Genomic DNA, 18,003 nt, shown 5'->3' on the forward strand with positions numbered 1-18,003 from the left:
GAGGCTAGGGTTGAACCAGGATGTGGACATGAAGCTAGGGTTAGGGTTGAACCAGAATGTGATCATGAAGCTAGGGTTAGGGTTGAACCAGAATGTGATCATGAAGCTAGGATTAGGGTTGAGGCTAGGGTTGAACCAGGATGTGGACATGAAGCTAGGGTTAGGGTTGAACCAGAATGTGATCATGAAGCTAGGGTTAGGGTTGAACCAGAATGTGATCATGAAGCTAGGGTTAGGGTTGAACCAGAATGTGATCATGAAGCTAGGATTAGGGTTGAGGCTAGGGTTGAACCAGGATGTGGACATGAAGCTAGGGTTAGGGTTGAGGCTAGGCTTGAACCAGGATGTGGACATGAAGCTAGGGTTAGGGTTGAACCAGGATGTGGACATGAAGCTAGGGTTAGGGTTGAACCAGTATGTGGACATGAAGCTAGGGTTAGGGTTGAACCAGGATGTGGACATGAAGCTAGGGTTAGGGTTGAACCAGAATGTGATCATGAAGCTAGGGTTAGGGTTGAACCAGGATGTGGGCATGAAGCTAGGGTTAGGGTTGAGGCTAGGGTTAGGGTTGAACCGAGATGTGGGCATGAAGCTATGGTTAGAGTTGAGGCTGGGGTTAGGGTTGAACCAGGATGTGATCATGAAGCTAGGATTAGGGTTGAGGCTAGGGTTGAACCAGGATGTGGACATGAAGCTAGGGTTAGGGTTGAACCAGAATGTGATCATGAAGCTAGGGTTAGGGTTGAACCAGGATATGGACATGAAGCTAGGGTTAGGGTTGAGGTTAGTGTTGAACCAGGATGTGATCATGAAGCTAGGGTTAGGATTGAACCAGAATGTGATCATGAAGCTAGGATTAGGGTTGAGGCTAGGGTTGAACCAGGATGTGGACATGAAGCTAGGGTTAGGGTTGAACCAGGATGTGGACATGAAGCTAGGGTTAGGGTTGAGGCTAGGGTTGAACCAGGATGTGGACATGAAGCTAGGGTTAGGGTTGAACCAGGATGTGGACATGAAGCTAGGGTTAGGGTTGAACCAGGATGTGGACATGAAGCTAGGGTTAGGGTTGAACCAGGATGTGGACATGAAGCTAGGGTTAGGGTTGAACCAGGATGTGGGCATGAAGCTAGGGTTAGGGTTGAGGCTAGGGTTAGGGTTGAACCGAGATGTGGGCATGAAGCTATGGTTAGAGTTGAGGCTGGGGTTAGGGTTGAACCAGGATGTGGGCATGAAGCTAGGGTTAGAGTTGAGGCTAGGGGTTAGGTTTGAACCAGGATGTGGACATGAAGCTAGGGTTAGGGTTGAACCAGGATGTGGACATGAAGCTAGGGTTAGGGTTGAGGCTAGGGGTTAGGGTTGAACCGGGATGTGGACATGAAGCTAGGATTAGGGTTGAGCCAGGATGTGGACATGAAGCTAGGATTAGGGTTGAACCGGGATGTGGACATGAAGCTAGGATTAGGGTTGAACCGGGATGTGGACATGAAGCTAGGGTTAGGGTTGAGGCTAGGGGTTAGGGTTGAACCGGGATGTGGACATGAAGCTAGGATTAGGGTTGAACCAGGATGTGGACATGAAGCTAGGATTAGGGTTGAACCAGGATGTGGACATGAAGCTAGGATTAGGGTTGAACCGGGATGTGGACATGAAGCTAGGGTTAGGGTTGAACTGGGATGTGGACATGAGGCTAGGGTTAGGGTTGAGGCTAGGGTTAGGGTTGAACCGGGATGTGGACATGATGCTAGGGTTAGGGTTGAACCGGGATGTGGACATGAAGCTAGGGTTAGGGTTGAACCAGGATGTGGACGTGAAGCTAGGATTAGGGTTGAGGCTAGGGGTTAGGGTTGAACCGGGATGTGGACATGAAGCTAGGGTTAGGGTTGAGGCTAGGGTTGAACCGGGATGTGGACATGAAGCTAGGATTAGGGTTGAACCAGGATGTGGACATGAAGCTAGGATTAGGGTTGAACCGGGATGTGGACATGAAGCTAGGGTTAAGGTTGAACCGGGATGTGATCATGAAGCTAGGATTAGGGTTGAGGCTAGGGTTGAACCAGGATGTGGACATGAAGCTAGGGTTAGGGTTGAACCAGAATGTGATCATGAAGCTAGGGTTAGAACCAGGATGTGGACATGAAGCTAGGGTTAGGGTTGAACCAGAATGTGATCATGAAGCTAGGGTTAGGGTTGAACCAGAATGTGATCATGAAGCTAGGATTAGGGTTGAGGCTAGGGTTGAACCAGGATGTGGACATGAAGCTAGGGTTAGGGTTGAACCAGGATGTGGACATGAAGCTAGGGTTAGGGTTGAACCAGTATGTGGACATGAAGCTAGGGTTAGGGTTGAACCAGGATGTGGACATGAAGCTAGGGTTAGGGTTGAACCAGGATGTGGGCATGAAGCTAGGGTTAGGGTTGAGGCTAGGGTTAGGGTTGAACCGAGATGTGGGCATGAAGCTATGGTTAGAGTTGAGGCTGGGGTTAGGGTTGAACCAGGATGTGATCATGAAGCTAGGATTAGGGTTGAGGCTAGGGTTGAACCAGGATGTGGACATGAAGCTAGGGTTAGGGTTGAACCAGAATGTGATCATGAAGCTAGGGTTAGGGTTGAGGTTAGTGTTGAACCAGGATGTGGACATGAAGCTAGGGTTAGGGTTGAACCAGAATGTGATCATGAAGCTAGGGTTAGGGTTGAACCAGAATGTGATCATGAAGCTAGGGTTAGGGTTGAACCAGAATGTGATCATGAAGCTAGGATTAGGGTTGAGGCTAGGGTTGAACCAGGATGTGGACATGAAGCTAGGGTTAGGGTTGAGGCTAGGGTTGAACCAGGATGTGGACATGAAGCTAGGGTTAGGGTTGAACCAGGATGTGGACATGAAGCTAGGGTTAGGGTTGAACCAGGATGTGGACATGAAGCTAGGGTTAGGGTTGAACCAGGATGTGGACATGAAGCTAGGGTTAGGGTTGAACCAGGATGTGGGCATGAAGCTAGGGTTAGGGTTGAGGCTAGGGTTAGGGTTGAACCGAGATGTGGACATGAAGCTAGGGTTAGGGTTGAACCAGGATGTGGACATGAAGCTAGGGTTAGGGTTGAACCAGGATGTGGACATGAAGCTAGGGTTAGGGTTGAACCAGGATGTGGGCATGAAGCTAGGGTTAGGGTTGAGGCTAGGGTTAGGGTTGAACCGAGATGTGGGCATGAAGCTATGGTTAGAGTTGAGGCTGGGGTTAGGGTTGAACCAGGATGTGGGCATGAAGCTAGGGTTAGAGTTGAGGCTAGGGGTTAGGTTTGAACCAGGATGTGGACATGAAGCTAGGGTTAGGGTTGAACCAGGATGTGGACATGAAGCTAGGGTTAGGATTGAGGCTAGGGGTTAGGGTTGAACCGGGATGTGGACATGAAGCTAGGATTAGGGTTGAACCAGGATGTGGACATGAAGCTAGGATTAGGGTTGAACCAGGATGTGGACATGAAGCTAGGATTAGGGTTGAACCGGGATGTGGACATGAAGCTAGGGTTAGGGTTGAACTGGGATGTGGACATGAGGCTAGGGTTAGGGTTGAACCGGGATGTGGACATGAAGCTAGGGTTAGGGTTGAACCGGGATGTGGACATGATGCTAGGGTTAGGGTTGAGGCTAGGGGTTAGGGTTGAACCGGGATGTGGACATGAAGCTAGGATTAGGGTTGAGGCTAGGGTTGAACTGGGATGTGGACATGAGGCTAGGGTTAGGGTTGAACCAGGATGTGGACATGATGCTAGGGTTAGGGTTGAACCGGGATGTGGACATGAAGCTAGGGTTAGGGTTGAACCAGGATGTGGACGTGAAGCTAGGATTAGGGTTGAGGCTAGAGGTTAGGGTTGAACCGGGATGTGGACATGAAGCTAGGGTTAGGGTTGAGGCTAGGGATGAACCGGGATGTGGACATGAAGCTAGGATTAGGGTTGAACCAGGATGTGGACATGAAGCTAGGATTAGGGTTGAACCGGGATGTGGACATGAAGCTAGGGTTAAGGTTGAATCGGGATGTGGACATGAAGCTAGGGTTAGGGTTGAACCGGGATGTGGACATGAAGCTAGGGTTAGGGTTGAACCGGGATGTGGACATGAAGCTAGGGTTAGGGTTGAACCAGGATGTGGACATGAAGCTAGGATTAGGGTTGAGGCTAGGGTTGAACCGGGATGTGGACATGAAGCTAGGATTAGGGTTGAGGCTAGGGGTTAGGGTTGAACCGGGATGTGGACATGATGCTAGGGTTAGAGCTGGGGGATGGATCCAGTGATTAGGTGGGACTGGTACTGAAGTTGAAGTTGGAGCGACTGGGTGTAGAATCTTACCTGTGTGAATGAACCATTATCAGATATGATCAGACACACGAAAGCACAGGTAGCACAGTATCAGAAATGAACACACAAACTGCGGGTCCTATGGGGCCCACCCTCCATTCCTCTTCTGTCAGGGGTCCATCCCCAGCAGTGGAACCCAGCAGTGGAAACCCAGTAAGTCACCCGACAGTTCTATTCAGACCCCTATCAACGACCACTTATCCCCCAGACAACCACGAGACACCCCAAGCGCTAACGTAGACGCGCCTGGGAACACAGTCCTCAGGTTTACACACTCATTCAGCGCGGTGACAGGCCAAGCCTGAGAGAGGATTTGCTGATTACCCTCGTCTCCCTATCTCTCCTTCCTGCTCCACTCAGTAGGTTGAATGATCTACCTTTTCAGAGTTTAGTAGCGTCATCAATTTCTCATTCGTGTCAGTGTGTTATCTGTGCTGGTCGGGCAGGAGACGTGTGTGTGTGTATGTGTGTCTGTGTTGTGGGGCAGGGGAGATAGGGCTGCATGTGCAGGGCTGTTGGGGCTGTGTGTGTCGCTGCCATCCCTGGCTCATTGAATTATTCAGACCTCTGCTTCATTGTGTCAGAAAGCTTCTGCCCGCGTTCCACTGCAATCAGCACGCATATCAGCTAGTGTGTGTGCCAGAGTGCGCATGCACACACACACACACAAAACAGGGAACATCAAACAACACATAAACATAATCCAGAATCTGACAAAACACACCCCAAAGATAGAAGCGCGTTAACACACAATGGGACAGGTGATACCCCTGAGAGAAGGCACAGAGAGCGGGGGCACATAGTTTAAATCACACACACAGAGAGAGAGAGAGAGAGAGAGAGAGAGAGAGAGAGAGAGAGAGAGAGAGAGAGAGAGAGAGAGAGAGAGAGAGAGAGAGAGAGAGAGAGAGAGAGAGAGAGAGAGAGAGAGAGAGAGAGAGAGAGAGAGAGAGAGAGAGAGAGAGAGAGAGAGAGAGAGAGAGAGAGAGAGAGAGAGAGCCCTAGACATGTGTCCTTGACATGTGAGCACAGTGAAAGGGGACAAAGCATTCTGGCGACACACAGAGGTCAGACAAACAACGGAGGTAGTGACAGGTTTCTGCAACCAGGGGACGTGAGTCACCTTGCTGTCTTCTCCAATTACTCAACACCTCGTTCTTGCACCTCCACGCACGCGTGGTAATGAGATGGAGCAGCTCAAGAGAGAGAGAGAGAGAGAGAGAGACAGAGAGATTGAACCCAATGAAAGACACACAGAGAAAGCAAGAGAGAAGTAAGAGATATGGAAAGGAACATCCAACCAGAGGGCAGCAGAGACAGCCAGTCCAGTCTGCCCCGAGAGGAAGAGAGAAGAAGAAGAGAACAGTCTCTCTGGAGGTCCAGCCAGGGTTCTATGTTCTTGCTCTCTCCAGCAGCTGAGGAAATAGTACGGCTAATGCCTCGGTGAAACAGAGGGGAAGTTATCCAAGCACATTATTCTGGATATGCCTCCCCAGATCATTAGGATCAGGCATAGAGGGTGACAGCCCCAGGGGCCTGATGATTTGGAGTGGGGATATGTCCATCTCGATCTCTGCATGCCTATCGCACTGAGAAACAGTGTGATGACAAGGTGAGCCTCATCTCCATATGTTCCCAGTATAAATACACACAATATTCAGTACAGAGAAGGAAGAGGGGGTAAATATTTTCTTAACTCTTTTTTCTTAAAACGCCACTGTCGGTTACGGGCTTGTAAAGTAAAGCATTTCACGGGTAATATTGTATTCGCCGCATGTGACAAATAAAATGTGATTTGATTTGAAGAGAGAGAGAGAGTGATTATCTCGCTCTTTTTCTTTTACGGAATGTGTCCGTTCACATTGCGGTCATAGTCACAGCGGCAGGCGGCCTTGCAGGTTAAGAGCGCTTGGGCCGACCACCGAAAGTTCGTGGTGAAAAATCTGCCGATGTGCCCTTCAGCAAAGCACTTAACCCTAATTGCTCCTGTAAGTCACTCTGGATAAGAGCGTCTGCTATAAATGACTACAATTTATTTGAGAGTATGCTTCGGCCAAGGGCTAGAGACACTACTGTGCGGCGTGTGCATGTCCCGCCTGGCTCCTTGACTTGGATGTCCTTGGTCTGATGGACCCTATGAAAACATTGACTTTAGCCCTGTCCTTCTCTAACGACGGAGATGGTCATGTAGTAACTGATCTAATGGTGATTAAAGTCTGTCTGATGCTGATCCACATCTACACAAGGTTATGGCGTGAGATGTGTGTACTTGTCACTGTAGAATTGTCAGTGCCCACATGAAAAACACACTACAGTTTACTATAGATTACGACAGTACTTACTATAGAATTATGTAGTAAACTGTAGTGTACTGTAGAATACTATACTACACACTAATATCCCTCGATCATGTGTAGTACTTACTATAGAATGTTGTAGAATACTATAGTAAATACAACAGTAGACGACAGGGCGCAAAAACACTTGTGAATACTACAGTAATGTCCGCAAAAAACTCTATAGTAAATAGTTCAGTATACTACAGTCTGCAAAAACACTACAGTAGTTACTATAGTATACACTTCAATATTTATACTATAGTAAACTGTAAATACTCCTTTAGTCCACAAAAACACTACAGTAGTTACTATAGTATACACTTCAATATTTATACTATGGTAAACTGTAAATACTCCTTTAGTCCACAAAAACACTACAGTAATTACTATAGTATACACTTCAATATTTATACTATAGTAAACTGTAAATACTCCTTTAGTCCACAAAAACACTACAGTAGTTACTATAGTATACACTTCAATATTTATACTATAGTAAACTGTAAATACTCCTTTAGTCCACAAAAACACTACAGTAGTTACTATAGTATACACTTCAATATTTATACTATGGTAAACTGTAAATACTCCTTTAGTCCACAAAAACACTACAGTAATTACTATAGTATACACACAGTATTTTTACAATATTAAACTGTAAATACTACTTTAGTACACAAGAACACTATAGTACTATAGTATTTGTACCATAGTACAATACCATAATAAAATGCTCAGTGTGAATGTACCTTTTCCTGAGATTAGCTATACGTGTCAATGTTGGAATTGTTTTTGTGTAATACAACGACATATAGCCTTTCACACCCCCATGCCATTACATTCAGCACACAGTGTCTACGAAGCACGTCACTAATAAGGATCCATTCAAGGATTCCTTCATGGCAATTGGTCAATGGAATCAACCACATTGAAGTCAAATCCTGCTCTGTGCTGAGTCACAAACAAACAGCAATCAGAGTCGTGTTCAACTTCCTTTCCATCGCCCAGCCCTCGGCGGCTGAGTTACCAGACTGAGATGCGAAGGGATCGTTCAGAGGGGAAATGAATGAAATGGAATGCAGAAAACGAAGGCATAATCTGTGACATGCTGTTGATTCTTCCATTGTGCCTATTACAACCCTCCACACTGAAATGGTCTTTCGATGAGATGCATGGTATGTATTGACTCATTAAGGCTCTCGTTAATTCAGCGCAATAGAAGTGAATACATTCGTTATTGCGTTTTTGGCACCTCAAAAGCATGCTAATGAGACTGGGTTCCTCTGCTATACACCGCTGTCAGACTGGCGCGTGGTTGCTTACGCTTTCATGACGAGCAGGTTTAATGGCGCATGTTACGTCGCGAACGTCTGCTGTGTCAATGTGTGTCTCTCTGTGTTTGTGTGTCGATATCATGGAAGCAGACTGCAAATTTGAACTTCCCTTTTGGGGAAGCTAAACCTCTGCAACACTCTGAAACGGGTTCTCCTCTCGGCAGCTCCCCTCTATTACAGGGCCGTGACATGGTCTACAAGGTTAACTCTGCTCTTACGGTGAGATTCGTCAACATCTGTGATGTTTACGTCACATGACCCAAACCAATGACTCTAACCGTCACGTAACTTCTTTACAGCATCGTAAAACACGCCAAAGAATTGTGAGAGCATGAAGAATAGAAGAGAACAGACGCATTTTACATGAATGAAAAGTATGTTTCCTGTTAACTTTGACCCTTTCTGGACGTGAGTGAGGAGTGAAGCAGGTTAGATGAAGAGAAGAGGGGTGAGATGGGGAGAGAAATAATCCCTTTTCCAAATGCAGCAGTGCTTTTAAAATCAGGATTAAACCCCCGTTGTTTCTCTCCTTAATCCTGTGATCATGTGATGGTATGGTGGTGGTGTGTGTGTGTGTGTGTGTGTGTGTGTGTGTGTGTGTGTGTGTGTGTGTGTGTGTGTGTGTGTGTGTGTGTGTGTGTGTGTGTGTGTGTGTGTGTGTGTGTGTGTGTGTGTGTGTGTGTGTGTGTGTGTGTGTGTGTGTGTGTGTGTGTGTGTGTACGCGCATGGAGATTGCAATTAAGCAATAATACATTCGAGGCCATATGTTATGACATTTTTATCATGGCTGTGACGTGGTCATAGCCACGAGGCGAAGCCGACAAGTTACCAGCATTAAAAAAGCAAGATTATTGTTATTATTTGTATTTTTTACCTGATGCTACATTCACTAACACTGGTTGTCAAGTGCAATTTGAGGTGTTCTCTGGTCTTTAGTTCTATGTCCATTGACTGCCATGTAAAGCTAAACTAAACAAGCGCTGGTGGATCATTCCGGGAACATTGCAGGTTGCTGGCCAACTACACAGCAAACTAGCTACATTTCATGTTGTTTTACCAGTTCGGATGCTGATTGGTGATTTGGACTGGCTGAGAAAAGCTGCATTCCTCTCTCCTCTGCCGACACATTCATTAATACGGGAGACTGTGGAGATCGAATTACAATATTACAAAAAGTTTGCAAATGTCGGATATAATGTCTAGGCGCTTTTTACAGTGGAGCTCAAGTTAATTAATTGCGTGGCTGGGCAGATCTGTAAAAGTAGTAGTACTAGCAGTAGCAGAAGCAGTAGTAGTAGTTGCAGGTTACCAATGTAAGTAGAACAGTTAAAATAAATGTTTTGTCATACCTGTGGTATACAGTCTGATATACCACAGCTGTCAGCCAATCAGCAGTCAGGGCTTGAACCCCACAGTTAATCATTATGAATGAACCCTCTTAAAAAAGGACTGAACTTCCTTCACTTCTCTGTGTGCCTACCTCTCTCCATATATTTCTCTTTCTCACATGGTCTAGCCAGTGCATTTACTTGTGGTTTTGCCCTACATGGCAAAGTGAAGAGGAGTAGATAACATCTCTGTAAGCTTTCCCCACTAACAGGAGAAAGGGGTTAAGAACAGAGAGATGAGACAGAATAAACCCGACCTAATTCCAAACACTGTGCACGTCTAAAAACACATATACCCAACTGTATCTCAATGCTAACTCACACACACGCACACAGAGAGAGATACACACACACAGAGAGATACACACACACACAGAGAGAAACACACGCACACACACACACACACACACAAACACACACAGGTACACACGCACAAACACACAGAGGTACACACGCACAAACACACACACGCACAAACACACAGAGGCACACACGCACACACACAGAGGCACACACACACACACACACACACACACACACACACACACACACACACACACACACACACACACACACACACACACACACACACACACACACACACACACACACACACACACACACACACACACACACACACACACTCTCACACAGAGAGACACACACACACACAGAGAGACACACACACACTCACACAGAGAGACACACACACACTCACACAGAGAGAAACACACACAAACACACAGAGGTACACACGCACAAACACACACACACACAGATACACTCACACACACACACAGATACACTCACACACACACAGATACACTCACACACACACAGATACACTCACACACACAGATACACTCACACACACACAGATACACTCACACACACAGATACACTCACACACACAGATACACTCACACACACAGATACACTCACACACACAGATACACTCACACACACAGATACACTCACACACACAGATACACTCACACACACAGATACACTCACACACACTTCGGGAGACTTCCAGACTAAACACAGCCGTAAACATATTCCACATTCAGGTCCTGTCCCTCCAGTCCCTCCGGGCAGGCTGGTCACAGATGCTCCAATGCTGTTGGTTTATCAACCAAATCTCAGCTCTAAAGTTATCCAAAGAAAGGATCCATACTAAATGACTGCATCAGTACGTTGTGGGAGGAGATGAGGATGATGGGAGGAGAGGATTATTGGAGAGAGGAGGGTGATGGGAGGAGAGGAGGATCATGGGAGAAGATGGGGATTGTGGGAGCACACCTGTTGTAGAGGAGGATGTCAGGGGTCCAGATCTGGCTGGAGGGGAAACGTAGGTTCTGAACCCCGGGGTAGTTCTCTGGATTCCAACTCAGGTACACATCAGTCCAGTACTGAGGACAGAACACAGAGATACACATCAGAGATAATCACACAGCAAAGAGGTACATCAAGTACTGAGGGGGGGGGGGGGGGGGGGGCAGTCTGTCTGTGATAAAAGATCCAGTCTGAGCTTGGGTCTTGGCAGTCTGTCAACTGAAGGGTTGTGACAGCACTTGTCTCTTATGAGTTCACGCTAGTTGACAGACATTGAAATGTATTTCCCATGGCCCGCCTGGGAAGCGTCGCATAAACCACACAGCAATGACACTGATTGGCTAGAAAATTGAGGCTGACATCCTGTCAGGAAGACTTCTATAAAGGAGTAAATGACTCAATAAAAAATCTAATGGAAATGAATTGATGGGAAATTGGACGGAGGTCTGTTTGTAGTGACTGTGGAGAGTGGAGGCGTTGTTCTCCTTCTCCTGGGTCGTGTCGATGGTAGAGACCAGACAAGGTGAACCGCATGCCCCTCTCACAAATCCAACCTCGTCAACTCTCCATAAGCATGTATCCTCCAGATTACCAAGGAAACATCGGGATAAGCAATCAAAGCTCTATGTCCAATCCAATATGTTGGATCAAGCTCAGACTGGCTAAGAGAAACTAGCAGTTTTAACTTAACAGAAGCAATATTTCAAGAGACAATACGGACAGGCTATTGTCATCTCAATATACAACTAACAGGATGTGGTGGTACCAGACAACACCTGCGGCACATCAACTTGAGATGGTGTTACTGCCTTTTTGGTGGGATGGGGGGATTTGACAACATCATGAGTCACAGTGTCATTCAGTCCTCAACCATTTCCACTCACCAGCTGTAGCCATGCGTTGGTCATCAGAACCTGGTTCTTCTCGTCCTGACCAAACAGAGAATAGAAGAAAAGAACAATTCAATTCAACCCCCATAACAGGAAATCATCACAGTAAATAGAAAGAGGTAAGGTGTCGCTGTGTGCCTACTGTAGGTTCAGCATGGGTGCAAAACAACTGGGGTGTGAAACCTCTCTAGAAACTGCAGTTATGTAACCACAGTGTTTTTCTACGCATTGGTTTCAGTAGAGGCATGTAGCACATCATTATTAGATGCCTCATTTTAAAATCTCAAACAACAAGCCCCGTGGACCTAAACAACCCAACACACAGCAGAGAGAGAGAGAGAGAGAGAGAGAGAGAGAGAGAGAGAGAGAGAGAGAGAGAGAGAGAGAGAGAGAGAGTGAGAAAGAAAGAAAGAGAGAAGGAGAAAGAGAGAGAGAGAAAAAGAAAGAGAGAAAGAGAAAGAGAGAGAGAGAGAGAGAGAAGAAAGAAAGAAAGAGAGAAAGAAAGAGAGAGAGAAAGTGAAAGGAGAGAGAGACAGAGCTCAGATTTCATGATCTGAGTAAATAGGGCACTTAGCAAGATTTAAGGTGTCCTTTTGTCTTGTTCTCTGCTCTGACTACATTATCTCTCTCTCTCTCTTTGCAGATCTCAGTTTTTGGTCTGTTTCTGCCTCTCTTCAACTCTATCAGTCATTAACACCCACTTCCATCAATTAGGGCTGAGTTATGTGCCAAATATTTCTACATATCCAGGATTCCATCAAATGACCCAGATGATGAAGACGGAAAAGTTCCATTCTTTTTAAAGTGAATGTAGAGATGGTTCGCAGATCGCCCTCTCAGTGTGCGTGTTCTGATCCCGCAGTAATGGTGTCTGACTAGCAAACTGGGTCGGGGGGAGATGGGAGTTGGGGGATGTTAGGGTCAAATCTATGGAGGGAAAACATTAACCCTCCAACTCAAGGGTGATCACAGCAGCACACACACACTTTAGTAATTTAGCAGACACTCTTATCCAGAGCAATTTACAGAAGCAATTAGGGTTAAGTACCTTGCTCAATACACACACACACACACACACACACACACACACACACACGCACACACGTTGTCTCTCCAATAGAAAGTTACAAAAAATATATAATGTCTTCAAAATGTCAAAATACCTTGGCATTTAAAACAATATTTCCTATCTTAATGTTTTAAGATTGTTATCATTCTCATCCGTTGCCCTAACAATGTGTCTCAGCTGGTGTCTGGTACCTGTCTAATTGCTGTCCATGAGGAGCCAGGAGCCAATCAAAACTAACTGGCTCCCCTACACAAGCAGCAGAGAGACATCAACAGATTGGAAAGTAATTAGCTAGCATGATGAAGAATGCAATGTACAGGATGTGGTGGGATGTGAAAAAAGGAATTCTCTCTCTCTCCCAAACAAACAAACACAAACACCCCATGCCATCAAATCCAGCATTATCTTAGAGACTTTCCAGGAAGATTTGCATACTTTATAGCCAGTCTTTTTTAAATTAGTGCTCAAGAGCCAAAACGGGTCCCCTGAAAAATGTGTACTACATCATATATGGGCAGATGTCTGCAGTATGTCATTGCTCTCTCTCTCTCTCTGCTGTGTCACCTAGCCATTAGGTACAGCCTGAAACCTCAATGGATAATGCTGGGCAGGCCTGTGCCAGCCTTCTTTCACTGTGAAACCGTCAATATGCATCTTGCTAGCTGTCACTCAAATGATGAGGGGCTGAAGATCATTAGCTAACATTTTAATTGCATTCGTGAGGTCGGGCACTGATGTTGGGCAATTAGGCCCGCATTCGGCATTTCAATTCATCCCAAAGGTTCAATGGTGTTGACGTCAGGGCTCTGTGCAGGCCAGTCAAGTTCTTTCACAACAATCTCAACAAACCACTTTGTGCACGGGAGCATTGTCATGCTGAACCAGGGAAGGGCCTTCCTCAAACTGTTGCCAAAAAGTTGTAAGCACAGAATCATCTAGAATGTCATTCTATGCTGTAGTGTTAAGATTTCCCTACACTAGAACTCAGGGGCCAGAACCATGAAAAACAGCACCAGACCATTATTCCTCCTCCACCAAAATGTACAGTTGCCACTATGCATTCAGGTAGGAGGCATCCGCCAAACCCAGATTCGGACAGCCAGATGGTGAAGCGTGATTCATCACTCCAGAGAACGGGTTTCCACTGCTCCAGAGTCCAATGCCGGTGAGCTTTACATCACTCCAGCCGACGCTTGGCATTGTGCATGGTGATCTTAGGCTTGTGAGCGGCTGTTCGGCCATGGAAACCCATTTCATAAATCTCCCAATAAACAGTTCTTGTGCTGAGGTTGCTTCCAGAGGCATTCTGAAACTCGGTAGTGAGTCGGCACTCAACGATCCCGTACTGTGAGCTTGTGTGGTCTACCACTTTACGGCTGAGCCTTTGTTGCTCCTAGACGTTTCCACTACACAATAACAGCACTTAGAGTTGGAGTAGCTCTAGCAGGGCAGAAATTGACGAACTGACTTGTTGGAAAGGTGGCATCTTATGACCGTGCCACGTTGAAAGTCACTGAACTCTTCAGTAAGGACATTCTACTACCAATGGTTGTCTATGGAGATTGCATGGCTATGTGCTCGATTTTATACACCTGTCAGCAATGGGTGTGGCTGAAATAGCAGAATCCACTCATTTGAAGGGGTGTCCACATACTTTTGTATATATAGTGTATGTTCAATTGGGTGCATCAACAAAACACCAATGGAATTTCAACTGGAATTTCACTGGCCTACACACAATACCCCATAATGTCAAAGTAGAATTGTGTTTTAGAAATATTTACTAATTAATTCAAACTTAAAATCTGAAATTTCTTGAGTCAATAAGTGTTCAACCCTTTCTGTTATGGCAAGCCTATATAAGTTCAGGAGTACAAATTTGCTTTACAAGTCACATAACAAGTTGAATGACTATCTAATTGACTAATTTACGTACCCCACATCAGTCAAACACAGATTCAACCACAAAGACCTGGGAGGTTTTACAATGCCTTGCAAAGAAGTGCACCTACTGGTAGATGGGTAAAAAAAATATATCATTAAAAAACAGACATTTAAAATCCCTTTGAGCATGGTGAAGTTATTAATTACACTGTGGATGGTGTATCTATTACACCTAGTCACTATAAAGATACAGGCGTCCTTCCTAACTCAGTTGCCCGAGAGGAAGGAAACCACTCAGGGATTTCAGCATCAGGCCAACGGTGACTTTAAAACAGTTACAGAGTTTAATAGCTCTGAGGATGGATCAACAACATTGTAGTTACTCCACAATACTGACCTAATTGACAGAGTGAAAAAAGGAAGCCTGTACAGAATACAAATATTCCAAAACATGTATCCTGGTTGCAACAAGGCAGTAAAGTAACTGCAAAAAAAAATGTTGTCCTGAATAGAAAGTGTCATGCTTGGGGCAAATCCAATACAAGACATTACTGACAAACACTCTTCATATTTTCAAACATAGTGGTGGCTGCATCATGTTATGGGTATGTTTTTAATCATGAAAGGACTGGGGAGGTTTTCAAGATAAAAAAATGTAATGGAGCTAAGCACAGGCAAAATCCTAGAGGAAAACCTGGTTGTCTGCTTTCCATCAGACTGGGAGACTGATTCACTTTTTAGCAAAACAATAACAAATAACAAAAGGCCAAAGCTACACTGGAGTTGCTTACCAAGATGACAGTGAATTTTCCTGAGTGGCCAAGTTACAGTTTTAACTTAAATCTACTTGAAAATCTATGGAAAGAACTGAAAATGGTTGTCTAGCGATGATCAACAACCAATTTGACAGAGCTTGAAGAATTTAGAAAATAATAATGGGCAAATGTTGCACAATCCAGGTGTGGAGAGCTCTTAGAGACTTACCCAGAAAACTCACAGCTGTAATTGTTGCCAAAGGTGCTTCTACGAAGATTTGACTCAGGGGTGTGAATAATTACAGTATCAATCAATAAATCCATCTATAAATTGGACACACCTACTCATTCAATGATTTTTATTTACTTTTACAATGTTCTACCTTGTAGAGTAACAGTGTAGACATCAAAATGATGAAATAACACATATGGAATCATGTAGTAACCCCAAAAAGTGCTAAAAAAATCAAAATATATTTTATATTTTAATTTCTTCAAAGTAGCCATCCTTTGTCTTGATGACAGCTTTGCACATTCCTGGCATTCTCTCAACCAGCTTCATGAAGAATGCTTTTCCAACAGTCTTGAAGGAGTTCCCACATATGCTGAGCACTTGTTGGCTGTTTTTCCTTCACTCCGCAGTCCAAATCATCCCAAACCATTTCAATTAGGTTGAGGTCTGGTGATTGTGGAGGCCAGATCATCTGATGCAGCACTCCATCACTCTCCTTGGTCAAATAGCCCTTATACAGCCTGGAGGTGTGTTTGGGGTCATTGTCCTGTTGGAAAATAAATGATAGTCCCACTAAGCGCAAACTAGATGGGATGGCGTATCGCTGCTGAATGCTGTTATAGTCATGCTGGTTAAGTGTGCCTTGAATTCTAAATAAATCACAGACAGTGTAACCAGCAAAGCACCCTCACACTTCCTCCTCCATGCTTCATGGTGGCAACCACATGTGTAGATCATCCGTTCACCTACTCTTCGTCTCACAAAAACACGGTGGTTGGAACCAAAAATCTCGAATTTGGACTCATCAGACCAAAGGACAGATTTCCACCGGTCTAACGTCCATTACTCGTGTTTCTTGGTCCAAGCAAATCTCTTCTTCTTATTGGTGTCCTTTTAGTTTCTTTGCAGCAAACTGACAATGAAGGCCTGTTTCACACAGTCTCCTCTGAACAGTTGATGTTGAGATGTGTCTTGAACTCTGTGAAGCATTTATTTGGGCTACAATCTGAGGTGCAGTTAACTCTAATGAACTTATCCTCTGCAGCGTAGGTAATTCTGGGTCTTCCATTCCTGTGGCGTTCCTCATGAGAGCCAGTTTCATCATAGCGCTTGATGATTTTTGCAACTGCACTTGAAGAAACTTTCAAAGTTCTTGACATGTTCTGTATTGACTGACCTTCATGTCTTAAAGTAACGATTTGGCTGTCATTTCTATTTGCTTATTTGAGCTGTTCTTGTCGTAATATGGGCTTTATCTTTTACCAAATCATGTGTATACCAACCCTAACTTGTCACAACACAACTGATTGGCTCAAACGCATTAAGAAGGAAACAAATTCCTCAAATTAACTTTAAACATGGCACACCTGTTCATTGAAATGCATTCCAGGTGACTACCTCATGAAGCTGGTTGAGAGAATGCCAAGAGTGTCCAGAGCTGTCATCAAGGCAAAGGGTGGCTACTTTGAAGAACACTTTTTTGGTTACTACATGATTCCATGTGTTATTTCATAGTTTTGTGGTCTTCACTATTATTCTACAATGTAGAAAAAAGTAAAAATAAAGAAAAACCCTGGAATAAGTAGGTGTGTCCAAACTTTTGACTGGTACTGTATGTAAATGAGATATTTCTGTATTTCATTTTCAATGAATTAGCAAAAATTTCTAGAAACATGTTTTTCACTTTGTCATTATGGGGTATTGTCTGTAGATGGTTGAGAAAAAAAAACATTTATTTAACACATTTTCAATTTAGGCTGTAACACAACAAAATGCGAAATAGGTCAAGGGTTATGAACGTTGAAAGCACTGTAGTTCCAGGCACTTTGCGCATTGAAGCTGTTCTGGCGGGTCATGGTGGCCCAGCACCCTAATAAGACACGTAATGTTGGTGTTTCCTTTATTTTGGCTGTTACCTGTATGTGCGCTTCGGTCAACCTCTAGTGGAGACATTCAACTTATGCATTCAAACTGCACTTGATGTATGCATGCCAACAACAACACTGGACAAGCCCTAGATGACTGACCAAATAAAGGCTGCCATCAGGAAAAGACAGATGATTTTCAACAGATGGGGAAATGGAGAAAAACAATGAAATGGAGAAAAACAATGAAATGGAGAAAAACAATGAAATGGAGAAAATACAGAAACAAAGCGCAAATGCTTATCAAGGAAGCAAAGACAAACTACCACAAAACTGAAATTCTAAAGCCATGACATCATTTTCTGGAATTTTCCGAGCTGTTTAAAGGCAGAGTCAACTTAGTGTATGTAAACTTCTGACCCATTGGAATTGTGATACATTGAATTATAAGTGAAATAATCTGTGAAATAATTTTTTGAAAAATGACTTGTGTCATGCACAAAGTAAATGTCCTAACCGACTTGCCAAAACTATAGTTTGTTAACAAGAAATTTGCGGAG

At 44.5% G+C, this 18,003-nt stretch overlaps 1 protein-coding gene across 5 annotated transcripts in view; it reads right to left on the reverse strand.

Moving 5' to 3' along the window:
• The window catches only part of LOC124011443 (neuronal acetylcholine receptor subunit alpha-7-like), a 73,960-nt gene that overhangs the window by 12,965 nt on the left and 42,992 nt on the right, over positions 1-18,003 (reverse strand). For 4 of the 5 annotated variants that reach the window (XM_046324837.1, XM_046324836.1, XM_046324839.1 and 1 more), the window contains 2 exons: positions 11,633-11,677; positions 10,716-10,825 (listed from right to left, as the gene is read on the reverse strand). In XM_046324837.1, the coding sequence (XP_046180793.1) occupies positions 10,716-10,825; positions 11,633-11,677 (155 nt within the window). Of the gene's footprint in view, positions 1-10,715; positions 10,826-11,632; positions 11,678-11,780; positions 11,939-18,003 lie in introns of those variants that run through there. The other variant, XM_046324840.1, reaches the window with a different exon arrangement.

This window comes from Oncorhynchus gorbuscha, linkage group LG23, assembly GCF_021184085.1.
Source record: "Oncorhynchus gorbuscha isolate QuinsamMale2020 ecotype Even-year linkage group LG23, OgorEven_v1.0, whole genome shotgun sequence".
In the NCBI taxonomy this organism is placed as follows: domain Eukaryota; kingdom Metazoa; phylum Chordata; class Actinopteri; order Salmoniformes; family Salmonidae; genus Oncorhynchus; species Oncorhynchus gorbuscha.